At 34.1% G+C, this 18,460-nt stretch overlaps 1 protein-coding gene across 5 annotated transcripts in view; it reads left to right on the forward strand.

Moving 5' to 3' along the window:
- The window catches only part of ntrk2a (neurotrophic tyrosine kinase, receptor, type 2a), a 115,746-nt gene extending 99,318 nt beyond the window's left edge, over positions 1-16,428 (forward strand). For all 5 annotated transcript variants that reach the window (XM_058069944.2, XM_058069945.2, XM_058069940.2 and 2 more), the window contains one exon: positions 8,852-16,428. In XM_058069944.2, coding sequence (XP_057925927.2) covers positions 8,852-9,037 — 186 coding nt within the window. In that variant the 3' untranslated portion in view covers positions 9,038-16,428. The remainder of the gene's footprint in view (positions 1-8,851) is intronic.
- Positions 16,429-18,460: the final 2,032 nt, after the last annotated feature.

The following is an 18,460-nucleotide window of genomic DNA, read 5'->3' on the forward strand; positions in this document are numbered from 1 at the left end:
GTAAAATAGTAAAGTGCCCTTGTAATATTTGTGGGTTTTTTTGCAATTTTTCACAAAATTCTTATGAGAACATATTGATTATCTTAAAAATGTGAGAAAAAAGCAGTAGAAAATGAATGAATGTTAATATTTCGTCTTATAACATGTTGATTAGCTTGCAAAGACTCACTTATGCTAGCTAATGTTGCTGTAAAATAGTAAAGTGCCCTTGTAATATTTGTGGGTTTTTTTGCAATTTTTCACAAAATTCTTATGAGAACATATTGATTATCTTAAAAATGTGAGAAAAAAGCAGTAGAAAATGAATGAATGTTAATATTTCGTCTTATAACATGTTGATTAGCTTGCAAAGACTCACTTATGCTAGCTAATGTTGCTCTAAAATAGTTAATTTCCTTGTAATATTTGTTTTTTTTTTTAATTTTTCACAAAATTCTTGTGAGAACATATTGATTATCTTGAAAATGTGAGGAAAAAGCAGTAGAAAATGAATGAATGTCAATATTTAGTCTTATAACATGTTGATTAGCTTGCAAAGACTCACTTATGCTAGCTAATGTTGCTGTAAAATAGTTAATTTCTTTGTAATATTTGTGTTTTTTTTGCATTTTTTCACAAAATTCTTGCGAGAACATATTGATTATCTTGAAAATGTGAGAAAAAAGCAGTAGAAAATGAATGAATGTTAATATTTCGTCTTATAACATGTTGATTAACTTGCAAAAACTCACTTATGCTAGCTAATGTTGCGGTAAAATAGTAAAGTGCCCTTGTAATATTTGTGCTTTTTTTGCAATTTTTCACAAAATTCTTATGAGAACATATTGATTGTCTTGAAAATGTGAGGAAAAAGCGGTAGAAAATGAATGAATGTTAATATTTAGTCTTATAACATGTTGATTAGCTTGCAAAGACTCACTTATGCTAGCTAATGTTGTTGTAAAATAGTAAAGTGCCCTTGTAATATTTGTGGGGTTTTTTGCAATTTTTCACAAAATTCTTGCGAGAACATATTGATTATCTTGAAAATGTGAGGAAAAAGCGGTAGAAAATGAATGAATGTCAATATTTAGTCTTATAACATGTTGATTAGCTTGCAAAGACTCACTTATGCTAGCTAATGTTGCTCTAAAATAGTTAATTTCCTTGTAATATTTGTTTTTTTTTTGAAATTTTTCACAAAATTCTTGTGAGAACATAATGATTATCTTGAAAATGTGAGGAAAAAGCGGTAGAAAATGAATGAATGTTAATATTTAGTCTTATAACATGTTGATTAGCTTGCAAAGACTCACTTATGCTAGCTAATGTTGCTGTAAAATAGTAAAGTGCCCTTGTAATATTTGTGCTTTTTTTGCAATTTTTCACAAAATTCTTATGAGAACATATTGATTGTCTTGAAAATGTGAGGAAAAAGCGGTAGAAAATGAATGAATGTCAATATTTAGTCTTATAACATGTTGATTAGCTTGCAAAGACTCACTTATGCTAGCTAATGTTGCTGTAAAATAGTTAATTTCTTTGTAATATTTGTGTTTTTTTGCATTTTTTCACAAAATTCTTGCGAGAACATATTGATTATCTTGAAAATGTGAGGGAAAAGCGGTAGAAAATGAATGAATGTCAATATTTAGTCTTATAACATGTTGATTAGCTTGCAAAGTCTCACTTATGCTAGCTAATGTTGCTGTAAAATAGTTAATTTCTTTGTAATATTTGTGGTTTTTTTGCATTTTTTCACAAAATTCTTGCGAGAACATATTGATTATCTTGAAAATGTGGGAAAAAGCAGTAGAAAATGAATGAATGTTAATGTTTAGTCTTATAACATGTTGATTAGCTTGCAAATTTTCACTTATGCTAGCTAATGTTGCTGTAAAATAGTTAATTTCTTTGTAATATTTGTTTTTTTTGCATTTTTTCACAAAATTCTTGTGAGAACATATTGATTGTCTTGAAAATGTGAGGAAAAAGCGGTAGAAAATGAATGAATGTCAATATTTAGTCTTATAACATGTTGATTAGCTTGCAAAGACTCACTTATGCTAGCTAATGTTGCTGTAAAATAGTTAATTTCTTTGTAATATTTGTGGTTTTTGTGCATTTTTTCACAAAATTCTTGCGAGAACATATTGATTATCTTGAAAATGTGAGGAAAAAGCGGTAGAAAATGAATGAATGTTAATATTTAGTCTTATAACATGTTGATTAGCTTGCAAAGACTCACTTATGCTAGCTAATGTTGTTGTAAAATAGTAAAGTGCCCTTGTAATATTTGTGGGGTTTTTTGCAATTTTTCACAAAATTCTTGCGAGAACATATTGATTATCTTGAAAATGTGAGGAAAAAGCGGTAGAAAATGAATGAATGTCAATATTTAGTCTTATAACATGTTGATTAGCTTGCAAAGACTCACTTATGCTAGCTAATGTTGCTCTAAAATAGTTAATTTCCTTGTAATATTTGTTTTTTTTTTGAAATTTTTCACAAAATTCTTGTGAGAACATAATGATTATCTTGAAAATGTGAGGAAAAAGCGGTAGAAAATGAATGAATGTTAATATTTAGTCTTATAACATGTTGATTAGCTTGCAAAGACTCACTTATGCTAGCTAATGTTGCTGTAAAATAGTAAAGTGCCCTTGTAATATTTGTGCTTTTTTTGCAATTTTTCACAAAATTCTTATGAGAACATATTGGTTGTCTTGAAAATGTGAGGAAAAAGCGGTAGAAAATGAATGAATGTCAATATTTAGTCTTATAACATGTTGATTAGCTTGCAAAGACTCACTTATGCTAGCTAATGTTGCTGTAAAATAGTTAATTTCTTTGTAATATTTGTGTTTTTTTGCATTTTTTCACAAAATTCTTGCGAGAACATATTGATTATCTTGAAAATGTGAGGGAAAAGCGGTAGAAAATGAATGAATGTCAATATTTAGTCTTATAACATGTTGATTAGCTTGCAAAGTCTCACTTATGCTAGCTAATGTTGCTGTAAAATAGTTAATTTCTTTGTAATATTTGTGGTTTTTTTGCATTTTTTCACAAAATTCTTGCGAGAACATATTGATTATCTTGAAAATGTGGGAAAAAGCAGTAGAAAATGAATGAATGTTAATGTTTAGTCTTATAACATGTTGATTAGCTTGCAAATTTTCACTTATGCTAGCTAATGTTGCTGTAAAATAGTTAATTTCTTTGTAATATTTGTTTTTTTTGCATTTTTTCACAAAATTCTTGTGAGAACATATTGATTGTCTTGAAAATGTGAGGAAAAAGCGGTAGAAAATGAATGAATGTCAATATTTAGTCTTATAACATGTTGATTAGCTTGCAAAGACTCACTTATGCTAGCTAATGTTGCTGTAAAATAGTTAATTTCTTTGTAATATTTGTGGTTTTTGTGCATTTTTTCACAAAATTCTTGCGAGAACATATTGATTATCTTGAAAATGTGAGAAAAAAGCAGTAGAAAATGAATGAATGTTAATATTTAGTCTTATAACATGTTGATTAGCTTGCAAAGACTCACTTATGCTAGCTAATGTTGCTGTAAAATAGTTAATTTCTTTGTAATATTTGTGGGTTTTTTGCATTTTTTCACAAAATTCTTGCGAGAACATATTGATTATCTTGAAAATGTGAGGAAAAAGCAGTAGAAAATGAATGAATGTTAATATTTAGTCTTATAACATGTTGATTAGCTTGCAAAGACTCACTTATGCTAGCTAATGTTGCTCTAAAATAGTTAATTTCCTTGTAATATTTGTTTTTTTTTTAAATTTTTCACAAAATTCTTGTGAGAACATATTGATTATCTTGAAAATGTGAGGAAAAAGCGGTAGAAAATGAATGAATGTTAATATTTAGTCTTATAACATGTTGATTAGCTTGCAAAGACTCTCTTATGCTAGCTAATGTTGCTGTAAAATAGTTAATTTCCTTGTAATATTTGTGGGTTTTTTGCAATTTTTCACAAAATTCTTGTGAGAACATATTGATTATCTTGAAAATGTGAGGGAAAAGCGGTAGAAAATGAATGAATGTTAATATTTAGTCTTATAACATGTTGATTAGCTTGCAAAGACTCACTTATGCTAGCTAATGTTGCTGTAAAATAGTAAAGTGCCCTTGTAATATTTGTGTTTTTTTTGCAATTTTTCACAAAATTCTTATGAGAACATATTGATTGTCTTGAAAATGTGAGGAAAAAGCGGTAGAAAATGAATGAATGTTAATATTTCGTCTTATAACATGTTGATTAGCTTGCAAAGACTCACTTATGCTAGCTAATGTTGCTGTAAAATAGTAAAGTGCCCTTGTAATATTTGTGGTTTTTTTGCAATTTTTCACAAAATTCTTATGAGAACATATTGATTGTCTTGAAAATGTGAGGAAAAAGCGGTAGAAAATGAATGAATGTCAATATTTAGTCTTATAACATGTTGATTAGCTTGCAAAGACTCACTTATGCTAGCTAATGTTGCTGTAAAATAGTAAAGTGCCCTTGTAATATTTGTGCATTTTTTGCAATTTTTCACAAAATTCTTATGAGAACATATTGATTGTCTTGAAAATGTGAGGAAAAAGCGGTAGAAAATGAATGAATGTCAATATTTAGTCTTATAACATGTTGATTAGCTTGCAAAGACTCACTTATGCTAGCTAATGTTGCTCTAAAATAGTTAATTTCCTTGTAACATTTGTTTTTTTTTTTAACTTTTCACAAAATTCTCATGAGAACATATTGATTATCTTGAAAATGTGAGGAAAAAGCGGTAGAAAATGAATGAATGTCAATATTTAGTCTTATAACATGTTGATTAGCTTGCAAAGACTCACTTATGCTAGCTAATGTTGCTGTAAAATAGTTCATTTCTTTGTAATATTTGTGTTTTTTTTGCATTTTTTCACAAAATTCTTGCGAGAACATATTGATTATCTTGAAAATGTGAGGAAAAAGCGGTAGAAAATGAATGAATGTTAATATTTAGTCTTATAACATGTTGATTAGCTTGCAAAGACTCTCTTATGCTAGCTAATGTTGCTGTAAAATAGTTAATTTCCTTGTAATATTTGTGGGTTTTTTGCAATTTTTCACAAAATTCTTGTGAGAACATATTGATTATCTTGAAAATGTGAGGGAAAAGCGGTAGAAAATGAATGAATGTTAATATTTAGTCTTATAACATGTTGATTAGCTTGCAAAGACTCACTTATGCTAGCTAATGTTACTGTAAAATAGTAAAGTGCCCTTGTAATATTTGTGTTTTTTTTGCAATTTTTCACAAAATTCTTATGAGAACATATTGATTATCTTGAAAATGTGAGGAAAAAGCGGTAGAAAATGAATGAATGTTAATATTTAGTCTTATAACGTGTTGATTAGCTTGCAAAGACTCACTTATGCTAGCTAATGTTGCTGTAAAATAGTAAAGTGCCCTTGTAATATTTGTGGGTTTTTTTGCAATTTTTCACAAAATTCTTGCGAGAACATATTGATTATCTTGAGAATGTGAGGAAAACGCTGTAGAAAATGAATGAATGAATGAATGAATGTTAATATTTAGTCTTACAACATGTTGATTAGCTTGCAAAGACTCACTTATGCTAGCTAATGTTGCTCTAAAATAGTTAATTTCCTTGTAATATTTGTTTTTTTTTTGAAATTTTTCACAAAATTCTCATGAGAACATAATGATTTTCTTGAAAATGTGAGGAAAAAGCGGTAGAAAATAAATGAAAGTTAATATTTAGTCTTATAACATGTTGATTAGCTTGCAAAGACTCACTTATGCTAGCTAATGTTGCTGTAAAATAGTAAAGTGCCCTTGTAATATTTGTGTTTTTTTTGCAATTTTTCACAAAATTCTCATGAGAACGTATTGATTATCTTGAAAATGTGAGGAAAAAGCAGTAGAAAATGAATGAATGTCAATATTTAGTCTTATAACATGTTGATTAGCTTGCAAAGACTCACTTATGCTAGCTAATGTTGCTGTAAAATAGTTAATTTCTTTGTAATATTTGTGTTTTTTTTGCATTTTTTCACAAAATTCTTGCGAGAACATATTGATTATCTTGAAAATGTGAGAAAAAAGCAGTAGAAAATGAATGAATGTTAATATTTCGTCTTATAACATGTTGATTAACTTGCAAAGACTCACTTATGCTAGCTAATGTTGCGGTAAAATAGTAAAGTGCCCTTGTAATATTTGTGCTTTTTTTGCAATTTTTCACAAAATTCTTATGAGAACATATTGATTGTCTTGAAAATGTGAGGAAAAAGCGGTAGAAAATGAATGAATGTCAATATTTAGTCTTACAACATGTTGATTAGCTTGCAAAGACTCACTTATGCTAGCTAATGTTGCTGTAAAATAGTTAATTTCTTTGTAATATTTGTGTTTTTTTTGCATTTTTTCACAAAATTCTTGCGAGAACATATTGATTATCTTGAAAATGTGGGAAAAAGCAGTAGAAAATGAATGAATGTTAATGTTTAGTCTTATAACATGTTGATTAGCTTGCAAAGACTCACTTATGCTAGCTAATGTTGCTCTAAAATAGTTAATTTTCTTGTAATATTTGTTTTTTTTTTGAAATTTTTCACAAAATTCTTGTGAGAACATAATGATTATCTTGAAAATGTGAGGAAAAAGCGGTAGAAAATGAATGAATGTTAATATTTAGTCTTATAACATGTTGATTAGCTTGCAAAGACTCACTTATGCTAGCTAATGTTGCTCTAAAATAGTTAATTTCCTTGTAATATTTGTTTTTTTTTGAAATTTTTCACAAAATTCTTGTGAGAACATAATGATTATCTTGAAAATGTGAGGAAAAAGCGGTAGAAAATGAATGAATGTTAATATTTAGTCTTATAACATGTTGATTAGCTTGCAAAGACTCACTTATGCTAGCTAATGTTACTGTAAAATAGTAAAGTGCCCCTGTAATATTTGTGTTTTTTTTGCAATTTTTCACAAAATTCTTATGAGAACATATTGATTATCTTGAAAATGTGGGAAAAAGCGGTAGAAAATGAATGAATGTCAATATTTAGTCTTATAACATGTTGATTAGCTTGCAAAGACTCACTTATGCTAGCTAATGTTGCTCTAAAATAGTTAATTTTCTTGTAATATTTGTTTTTTTTGAAATTTTTCACAAAATTCTTGTGAGAACATAATGATTATCTTGAAAATGTGAGGAAAAAGCGGTAGAAAATGAATGAATGTTAATATTTAGTCTTATAACATGTTGATTAGCTTGCAAAGACTCACTTATGCTAGCTAATGTTGCTCTAAAATAGTTAATTTCCTTGTAATATTTGTTTTTTTTTTTAATTTTTCACAAAATTCTCATGAGAACATATTGATTATCTTGAAAATGTGAGGAAAAAGCAGTAGAAAATGAATGAATGTTAATATTTAGTCTTATAACATGTTGATTAGCTTGCAAAGACTCACTTATGCTAGCTAATGTTGCTGTAAAATAGTTAATTTCTTTGTAATATTTGTGTTTTTTTTGCATTTTTTCACAAAATTCTTGCGAGAACATATTGATTATCTTGAAAATGTGAGGAAAAAGCGGTAGAAAATGAATGAATGTTAATATTTAGTCTTATAACATGTTGATTAGCTTGCAAAGACTCACTTATGCTAGCTAATGTTGCTGTAAAATAGTTAATTTCTTTGTAATATTTGTGTTTTTTTTGCATTTTTTCACAAAATTCTTGCGAGAACATATTGATTATCTTGAAAATGTGAGGAAAAAGCGGTAGAAAATGAATGAATGTTAATATTTAGTCTTATAACATGTTGATTAGCTTGCAAAGACTCACTTATGCTAGCTAATGTTGCTCTAAAATAGTTAATTTCCTTGTAATATTTGTTTTTTTTTGAAATTTTTCACAAAATTCTCGTGAGAACATAATGATTATCTTGAAAATGTGGGAAAAAGCGGTAGAAAATGAATGAATGTCAATATTTAGTCTTATAACATGTTGATTAGCTTGCAAAGACTCACTTATGCTAGCTAATGTTGCTCTAAAATAGTTAATTTTCTTGTAATATTTGTTTTTTTTGAAATTTTTCACAAAATTCTTGTGAGAACATATTGATTATCTTGAAAATGTGAGGAAAAAGCGGTAGAAAATGAATGAATGTTAATATTTAGTCTTATAACATGTTGATTAGCTTGCAAAGACTCACTTATGCTAGCTAATGTTGCTCTAAAATAGTTAATTTCCTTGTAATATTTGTTTTTTTTTTTAAATTTTCACAAAATTCTCATGAGAACATATTGATTATCTTGAAAATGTGAGGAAAAAGCAGTAGAAAATGAATGAATGTTAATATTTAGTCTTATAACATGTTGATTAGCTTGCAAAGACTCACTTATGCTAGCTAATGTTGCTGTAAAATAGTTCATTTCTTTGTAATATTTGTGGTTTTTTTGCATTTTTTCACAAAATTCTTGCGAGAACATATTGATTATCTTGAAAATGTGAGGAAAAAGCGGTAGAAAATTAATGAATGTTAATGTTTAGTCTTATAACATGTTGATTAGCTTGCAAAGACTCACTTATGCTAGCTAATGTTGCTGTAAAATAGTTAATTTTCTTGTAATATTTGTGGGTTTTTTGCAATTTTTCACAAAATTCTTGTGAGAACATAATGATTATCTTGAAAATGTGAGGAAAAAGCGGTAGAAAATTAATGAATGTTAATATTTAGTCTTATAACATGTTGATTAGCTTGCAAAGACTCACTTATGCTAGCTAATGCTAGCGCCTTTCACCGAGCAGAATGTTCACGTACGTTTGCTCTTCCCCGTTCTGCAGGTGATAGAGTGTATCACCCAGGGCAGGGTGCTCCAGCGCCCCAGGACCTGCCCCAAAGAGGTGTACGACCTGATGCTGGGCTGCTGGCAGAGGGAGCCCCACATGAGACTCAACATTAAAGAAATCCACGGCCTGCTCCTCAACCTGGCTAAAGCATCGCCCGTTTACCTGGATATACTGGGATGAACACGGATGACTGTGTGTGTGTGTGTGTGTGTGTATTAAAAGTGTCGCTGTACAGGAAACAAACTTTTAAAGGCAATCAAAAAAAACAAAAAAAAATTCCCTCCTGATTTTCTTTCCATTTGACCTCCTCATATCCTTCCCGAAGAGACGCTACTTATGAGGGAAAAGCGCCTTTCAACCAAGCCAGGCTGGACTTCATGACGGAACTTCATGTTCCGTGACTCAGCACTCCCTCGTGGAAGAAAAAAAAAAAACTGACTCATTTCAGCAACCGGAATTTTGGGAGCGCTTCTTGGAGCCACAAGATTTTTCTTGTAAATATGAGACTTTATGAAAGTATTTTAGTTTTTTTTTTTTTTTTTTGGGCCAGGATTTGGCTATATGTGCTGTTGAGCCCTAATGACACGGTTAACCACACCCACACTTAAATTAACCCCGCCCACATTACATTCAACACCATGCATGTGTCACAGTATCACGCTGAAAAAAATTATGATTTTTGTGAATTTATTACTATTTATTCATAATATTGAAGAAACCGTGTAATCCCACTCGGAAGTGTGTATTCCGAGAAGAAATTGTAATCCAAAAATTCTCTTAACTATTAAACATGCTTTGACAGTAAGTCAAAAGACAGGAATATTAACCTGAAGCTCAGAGCTAACCATTTTGCTCCAGCTCAGGGGTGTCCAAACATGGGGGAAAATAGAGCAAAAAGTAAAAACAAACAGCTGAATTGTTGATACAAATAACTAATAATTTTTTTTAAAGTTATTTTAAGTTATTTTGCAAAATTTAAAAAAATACATAAATATCGATATTCGGGTTGGATCCTCGGTAGAAAAAGTTTGGACATCCCTGCTCCTGCTGATCAAATATTAGCATGTGAAAACAGTCTAACGAGCTAAAAACACTCCAATAAGTATCAAAGTTAAGTCTTGCGCTAACTTTCCCGGCCTGGGGAACCTTACTCCATTTGTATTGTGCAGTGTGCTATTAACAAAGGGGTATGAATTGAAGGTGACAATAGGGATGTTATTAAAAAAAAAAACTTAAAAAATATTCTATTTATTAATATTGAATCCTACTTAATGGAAATTCACTCATCACAGTCGAGTATGCAAGCAATTAACAGCGATAAACGAGGGACGACTGTAATTCTATCTCTTAAAGAAGTAAGAATTTAATCATGTCCGAAATTTCCTTTCCGATGTAGCCCCACCCGGAATATCCTTAACATTAAACTCTGAACAGACGGGAAAAGGAACCGGAACCGTCAAGCTAAACTCTATACTCGAGTATTCTTCAAACATTAGCATATCGATCTATGCAAAATAATGTTGTTTGAGTCGGTCGGCCAGCTAAAAATGTACGGAATCAAACTTAAGCGCACTTGGATATGTTAACGAGCTAACTTTTCCACACTGGGGAACATCACTCATTTATTTTTGTAGCTTTCAGAATAGCCTAACAACTATTAACAACTACTATTTTTTTTTACTTCACCATGAACATAAACATAAATGAAAGTGAACAGGAAGATGAACCTGTAGCTCAGAGCTAACCCCTTTCCTCTCAGATTCTTGACATATTAGCATGTCAATATGTAAAAATGACAGTCGGGCAGCTAAAAATGTACGGAATAAAACTTAAAAGCAGTTGGATATGTTAAGGAGCTAACTTTTCCACATTGGGGAACATCACTCATTTACTTTTGTAGCTTTCAGAATAGCCTAATAACTATTAACAACTACTATTTTTTTTTTACTTCAACCACCATGAACATACACATAAATAAAAGTGAACAGGAAGATGAACCTGTAGCTCAGCGCTAACCCCTTTCCTCTCGGATTCTTGACATATTAACATGTCAATATGTAAAAATGACAGTCGGGCAGCTAAAAATGTACGTAATCAAACTTAAGAGCACTTGGATATGTTAACGAGCTAACTTTTCCACACTGGGGAACATCACTCATTTACTTTTGTAGCTTTCAGAATAGCCCAACAACTATTAACAACTACTATTTTTTTTTACTTCAACCACCATGAACATAACCATGAATGAAAGTGAACAGGAAGATGAACCTGTAGCTCAGAGCTAACCCCTTTCCTCTCGGATTCTTGACATATTAGCATGTCAATATGTAAAAATGACAGTCGGGCAGCTAAAAATGTACGGAATCAAACTTAAAAGCAGTTGGATATGTTAATGAGCTAACTTTTCCACACTGGGGAACATCACTCATTTATTTTTGTAGCTTTCAGAATAGCCTAACAACTACTATTTTTTTTTACTTCAACCACCATGAACATAAACATAAATGAAAGTGAACAGGAAGATGAACCTGTAGCTCAGAGCTAACCCCTTTCCTCTCGGATTCTTGACATATTAACATGTCAATATGTAAAAATGACAGTCGGGCAGCTAAAAATGTACGTAATCAAACTTAAGAGCACTTGGATATGTTAACGAGCTAACTTTTCCACACTGGGGAACATCACTCATTTACTTTTGTAGCTTTCAGAATAGCCGAACAACTATTAACAACTACTATTTTTTTTTACTTCAACCACCATGAACATAACCATGAATGAAAGTGAACAGGAAGATGAACCTGTAGCTCAGAGCTAACCCCTTTCCCTTCGGATTCTTGACATATTAGCATGTCAATATGTAAAAAGGACAGTCGGGCAGCTAAAAATGTACAGAATCAAACTTAAAAGCAGTTGGATATGTTAACGAGCTAACTTTTCCACACTGGGGAACATCACTCATTTACTTTTGTAGCTTTCAGAATAGCCTAACAACTATTAACAACTACTATTTTTTTTAACTTCAACCACCATGAACATAAACATGAATGAAAGTGAACAGGAAGATGAACCTGTAGCTCAGAGCTAACCCCTTTCCTCTTGGATTCTTGACAGATTAGCATGTCAATATGTAAAAATGACAGTCGGGCAGCTACAAATACGGTATCAAAGTTAAGGAGATACATGATTTTAACCAAGAAACATAAACTTAAATGAAATTGAACAGGAAGATGAACCTGTAGCTCAGAGCTAACCCCATTCAGCAGCCCGTTTCGGCAGCTTTCTCATTAAGAAGAACGGACTAGGCATTTGACGACTCACTCAATCGTACAATTGAGTGTTTGTTTGTTTTTTAAAGACACATTAGAACCTCAGTTAGCGTCTGCCCCGGTTAGCATGTTTTTGCTTTAGTTTGCATGCATTCTCAGTTGAGCGTACATGGCGCTATTGTTATTGTCGTCTTATTAATCCACTGAGTGATGTATTCTCAATATAGTATATTTTAATATTAGGGATGCCCGATATTGGCTTTTTTGATGAAAAACGATATGCCGTTATTGTTTATCAATTTCCGATACCGATATGTGTAACATGACATATTTCCTGTTGTGGAAGGAACACATGTGTTGCATTTTTTATATCGGTTTTCATGATCGGGAAAAAAATCAGATGACGATAATAACCGATATATCAACTTAATATATATATATATTGCACGCTAACCACTCAACCGCCGTGCAACAAAGCAAATTAGTGGAATATCTAATAATATGACTTATTAGTAATGAGTCGTTAATTATGATTGGGGGCGGCACAGCAGTCGAGTGGTTAGCGCGCAGACCTCACAGCTAGGTGACCAGGGTTCAATTCCACCCTCGGCCTCGGTTCTCCCCATGCATGCGTGGGTTTTCTCCGGCTACTCCGGGTTTCCGCCCACATTCCAAAAACATGCTAGGTTAATTAGCGACTCCATATTGTCCATATAGGTATGAATGTGAGTGTGAATGGTTGTTTGTCTATATGTGCACTCTGATTGGCTGGCCACCAGTCCAGGGTGTACCCCGCCTCTTGCCCGAAAACAGCTGGGATAGGCTCCAGCGTAGAAAATGAATGAATATATATTTTTGCAAAAAAAGTGGTACACTCCATTGACAGAATACACACCTCAAATAAACATTCCTAATTCCAGTCATTGAAACGCGTAACCGACCCGCAGCGCTTGCTATGCACACAGTATTGTTCGAGTACCTCGAGTACCTTGTCCACTTTTTGTACACAGGGTAACACGATGCCTACCCAAAGCTAACATCCTGAAACGCTAACAGATGCTTCACTTCGGCTCATCTTCAGGGTCAATTGATTGACTCGGCCACAGCTGTACCATGTTCAAGGGTCTTGGGGCTAAAAGGAGGGTGGGCGGTTGTGGGGGGTGGACGGTGCAAAGCGGTGGAAGGTGCGGTTTTTCTGGTCAACCCATTTTAAATCGTAACACCTCTTAGTACCGCTTCAGAATTATGCATGTGTGGGTTTTGGGAGGGGTGGGTGGTGAGGGGGGGGGGGGGGACTTAGACAAACTGTTTATGTCTCCTCCCATCCCACGCCGTCCCTCCATCTTTGCTGAAAGACACTCATGAAGGTCCGAGAAGGAAATTGAATTGTGCATGTTTTATTATTTGAGCGCTGCAACGCTTGAGTCTACCCCCACCCCCCCCCCCCCCCAACCACCACACCCCAATCCCCGTGCTCTGTATAATGGTGTAATGTATATTTCATTACGGCCTAATGGGCTCCATTAGCACAGTCTCCTCACAGACATTCAAGACTTATTGTTTTATGGCAGACAAAAAAACAAAAGGAAAGGATGGAGAAGCAATGGGAGGCCGTAATGCACATAGTGGGGGAGATGTTGTGGGGGTCAGATGGTACAGGGGGGGGGGGCGGGGGTGTCATTGTGGGATGGCGGATGTCCTCCGGGGAGCGAGCGAGAGTTGGCATTCATCATTCCGGCAGCTTGCAGATGCTCCACAAGACACAACATCAGTGTAGCGCCCCCCCCCTCCCTCCATCTTTTTTTCCATCTCGGCGACACTGTAGTGGCTCACACTGTAAATACAACATGCATGAACAGATTTTTATTATTTTACACTAAAGGGCAAAAAAAAGTTATTTATTTTGTGAGTCCAAAATCTTCACTTAATAATAATAATAATAAGATGTGGAATTTGAGGTTAATTAATGACAACAGCACTCGATGGTTATTGATGTTTGTGAAATGTTTTTCTTGGGGTGTTTTTTTTTTTGTAGTCGTTTTGATTTCTATATATTCGAGACGCATTTTGTACCCCTTTGCAGCGCTAAAACTGAGGAAGGCTAATTTTTAAATGAGGTGTTTTTTTGAGCGTCCCTGTTTGTGTAGCTGGCAACTCACTCTCACTTTGTTTACCTGCTGTGTGCATAAGACTTGTTTGCTAGCGGCCTTGATGACGCCAAATCAGCACAAATTTAGCATCGGGATGAAGGAAGAAGCTGTTATGTTATGTGGTGCAAATTTGGAGGAATTTGGTTTGACTGGCCGAAACGTCTTCATACATCAGGAAGTAGCCTGGAACCAACAAAAGGCTTGACAATATTTCTTTATATTCCAAGTTTATTCAAGAAATGTACTTTTTTTGATACAATACAAGTAACAATAGTACGTTCTGTTGATATATGACTATTTTTTTCCCATATTTGTTAAAATATACCGTATTTTCCGGACTATAAGTCGCACTTTTTTTTCATAGGTTGGCGGTTCCTGTGACTTATACTCCAGAGCGACTTATAAATGAAAAAACATTTGTTCCCACATTTGTTGAATTATACCGTATTTTCCGGACTATAAGTCGCGGTTCCTGTGACTTATACTCCAGAGCGACTTATAAATGAAAAAACATTTGTTCCCACATTTGTTGAATTATACCGTATTTTCCGGACTATAAGTCACACTTTTTTTTCATAGGTTGGCGGTTCCTGTGACTTATACTCCAGAGCGACTTATAAATGAAAAAACATTTGTTCCCACATTTGTTAAATTATACCGTATTTTCCGGACTATAAGTCGCACTTTTTTTTCATAGGTTGGCTGTTCCTGTGACTTATACTCCAGAGCGACTTATAAATGAAAAAACATTTGTTCCCACATTTGTTAAATTATACCGTATTTTCCGGACTATAAGTCACACTTTTTTTTCATAGGTTGGCGGTTCCTGTGACTTATACTCCAGAGCGACTTATAAATGAAAAAACATTTGTTCCCACATTTGTTAAATTATACCGTATTTTCCGGACTATAAGTCGCACTTTTTTTTCATAGGTTGGCTGTTCCTGTGACTTATACTCCAGAGCGACTTATAAATGAAAAAAACTGTGTATGTTATATAAACATTGGACATCTTTTTGTTCATGTTTATTTTATTTTTTTGTAGCTGAATAATAAGCATTGCGTTAGCATATCTTACACCTATTTAAGCCTATTATTTTGTTAATGTTAGAACTTGCCTTCCAAGAGGACGTGTTTTGGTCAAATAGTTCAAATAAATTACCTGCAAAAAATGCGACTTATACTCCAGTGCGATTTATGTATGTTTTTTTTCGACCTAATTATGCATTTCGGGCCTTGTGCGACTTATATATAGTCCAGAAAATACGGTATATAGATTTTTTTAATGTGTTCATCCCAAGAATCAACCATGGTACAGTTACTGGTACAGTCCTTACGCTTCATATTTCACGAACCAGGAAGTAGGCTGCTACCTTCAAAAAAAAAAAAAAAATGGACAGACATGAAAACGGCATTCGGAATTTGTTTTCTGGTTCTGGACATCCAAGGGACCTTCTTAATCTTCTCTCACGAACCAGGATGTAGCTTTTTTTGGGCCATTTTTCTTGTTTAAGTCAAAAATAGAACTGACCCTCCCTAAGCCCGATTCAAAAATATTACAGTCCCGTTCGTTGATGTCATGCTCCATGAACCAGGAAGTGGGCGGCTACGATACGAGACGGGACAAGCAAACAGAAATGTGGCGAGCTTCACTTTTGTTAACAGTTCAACCTTGGCAGAGGGCTTTTGCCCCACGGAGGGACAATTTAGTTTGTTCTGTTTTTATTCAATCAAGCGGGACGGACGCTGTGTTTTCCAACCTATGGACAAAGGGGGAACTGGTGATGATTGGCCAGCACAAATGTGGAGCTCTCTGAGGAACAAACATGTCCGACAGAATGAGTGAAAAAAAGGACAAAAAAAAAAAAACAACTGTATGAACGTGAGGGACTGACAATCACAGACTTTGAACTTTTTCTCTTATTATTCAAGTGTCCTACTGTACCATAGGCTCTTTCCTCTTCTATGCTGCCTATACTGTACGTGATAGTCTTCAACTTTGCTCTCTAGAAGTGCTTCTTTTTCTTCTTCTTGTTTTTTAATTGTAAAGGGAAACAACGTATTGGGGATTGAACAAAAAAAAAAACAAAACACAAAACTTGTACAAATGTGAATAAGCTGCTGGAAGAAACAAAGAGTTGCTCACTGTGTCCGAGACTGTGTCACTTTTGTCATTCTTCATATCACTCCTTTGTCTAACTCGCAGCGACGCACAAATACACAATACCCGCTTCCTGATTTTTTTTTTTTTGCATGTTTGTCGCACTTGAATGTTTCAAATGATCAAACAAATCATATACTAACACAAAATGCTGACATTAATTGAGATCAATAAATGTGGAAAATATTGGAAAGCCATTTCTAAAGCTTTGGGACTCCAGCCAACCACAGTGAGAGTCGTTATCCACAAATGGCAAAAACATGGAACCTTCCCATGTGTGGCCGGCCAACCCAAATGACCCCAGGAGAGCAGCTACCACTCATACAGGAGGTCACAAAAAAGCCCCACAACAGCCGGCAAAGACCTGCATGCCTCACTCGCCTCAGTTAAGGTCAGTGTTCCACCATAAGAAAAACACTGGGGGGAAAAAATGAGTTCCAAGACGAAAAACCACTGCTGAACAAAAGAACATTCAGACTGATCTCGGTTTTGCTGACAGGAAAAGAAAAAGGAAACAGGAAAAGAACATCATACCAACAATAAAATATGGTGGTGGTAGTGTGGTGGTCTGGGGCTGTTTTGCCAGAAAAAACCCTCATGTAGTTACTAAAAGTAACAGGAAAAGAACATCATATCAACAGTAAAATATGGTGGTGGTAGTGTGGTGGTCTGGGGCTGTTCTGCCAGAAAAAAAACCCTCATGTAGTTACTAAAAGTAACAGGAAAAGAACATTATACCAACAGTAAAATATGGTGGTGGTAGTGTGGTGGTTTGGGGCTGTTCTGCCAGAAAAAACCTCATGTAGTTACTAAAAGTAACAGGAAAAGAACATTATACCAACAGTAAAATATGGTGGTGGTAGTGTGGTGGTCTGGGGCTGTTTTACCAGAAAAAAATCCTCATGTAGTTACTAAAAGTAACAGGAAAAGAACATCATACCAACAGTAAAATATGGTGGTGGTAGTGTGGTGGTCTGGGCTGTTTTGCCAGAAAAAGCCTCATGTAGTTACTAAAAGTAACAGGAAAAGAACATTATACCAACAGTAAAATATGGTGGTGGTAGTGTGGTGGTCTGGGCTGTTTTGCCAGAAAAAAAACCTCATGTAGTAACAGGAAAAGAACATTATACCAACAGTAAAATGTGGTGGTGGTAGTGTAGTGGTCTGGCCTGTTTTGTCAGAAAAAGCCTCATGTAGTTACTAAAAGTAACAGGAAAAGAACATTATACCAACAGTAAAAGGTGGTGTAGTGTGGTGGTCTCGGGCTGTTTTGCCAGAAAAAGCCTCATGTAGTTACTAAAAGTAACAGGAAAAGAACATTATACCAACAGTAAAATATGGTGGTGGTAGTGTGGTGGTCTGGGCTGTTTTGCCAGAAGAAAAACCTCATGTAGTAACAGGAAAAGAACATTATACCAACAGTAAAATGTGGTGGTGGTAGTGTAGTGGTCTGGCCTGTTTTGTCAGAAAAAGCCTCATGTAGTTACTAAAAGTAACAGGAAAAGAACATTATACCAACAGTAAAATATGGTGGTGGTAGTGTGGTGGTCTGGGGCTGTTTTGCCAAAAAAAAATCCTCATGTAGTTACTAAAAGTAACAAGAAAATAACATTATACCAACAGTAAAATATGGTGGTGGTAGTGTGGTGGTCTGGGCTGTTTTGCCAGAAAAAAACCCTCATGTAGTTACTAAAAGTAACAGGAAAAGAACATTATACCAACAGTAAAATATGGTGGTGGTAGTGTGGTGGTCTGGGGCTGTTTTGCCAGGAAAACCCTTGTATAGTTACTAAAAGTAACAGGAGAGGAACATCATACCGACAGTAAAATATGGTGGTGGTAGTGTGGTGGTCTGGGGCTGTTTTGCTATTTCAGGACCTGAAAGTCTTGCATGAGTTTCTGCTGGTGACCTCACACTGAAACCAACTTGGGTTCTGCAGCAGTACAATGATCCAAAACACACCAGCAAGTCCACCTCTGATTGGCTGAAGGAAAACCCAAATGAAGACTTTGAAGTGGCCAGGTC

Source organism: Doryrhamphus excisus, linkage group LG3 (assembly GCF_037039965.1).
Source record: "Doryrhamphus excisus strain RoL-2023G ecotype Guam linkage group LG3, RoL_Dexc_Guam_v1.1, whole genome shotgun sequence".
NCBI classification, from domain to species: domain Eukaryota; kingdom Metazoa; phylum Chordata; class Actinopteri; order Syngnathiformes; family Syngnathidae; genus Doryrhamphus; species Doryrhamphus excisus.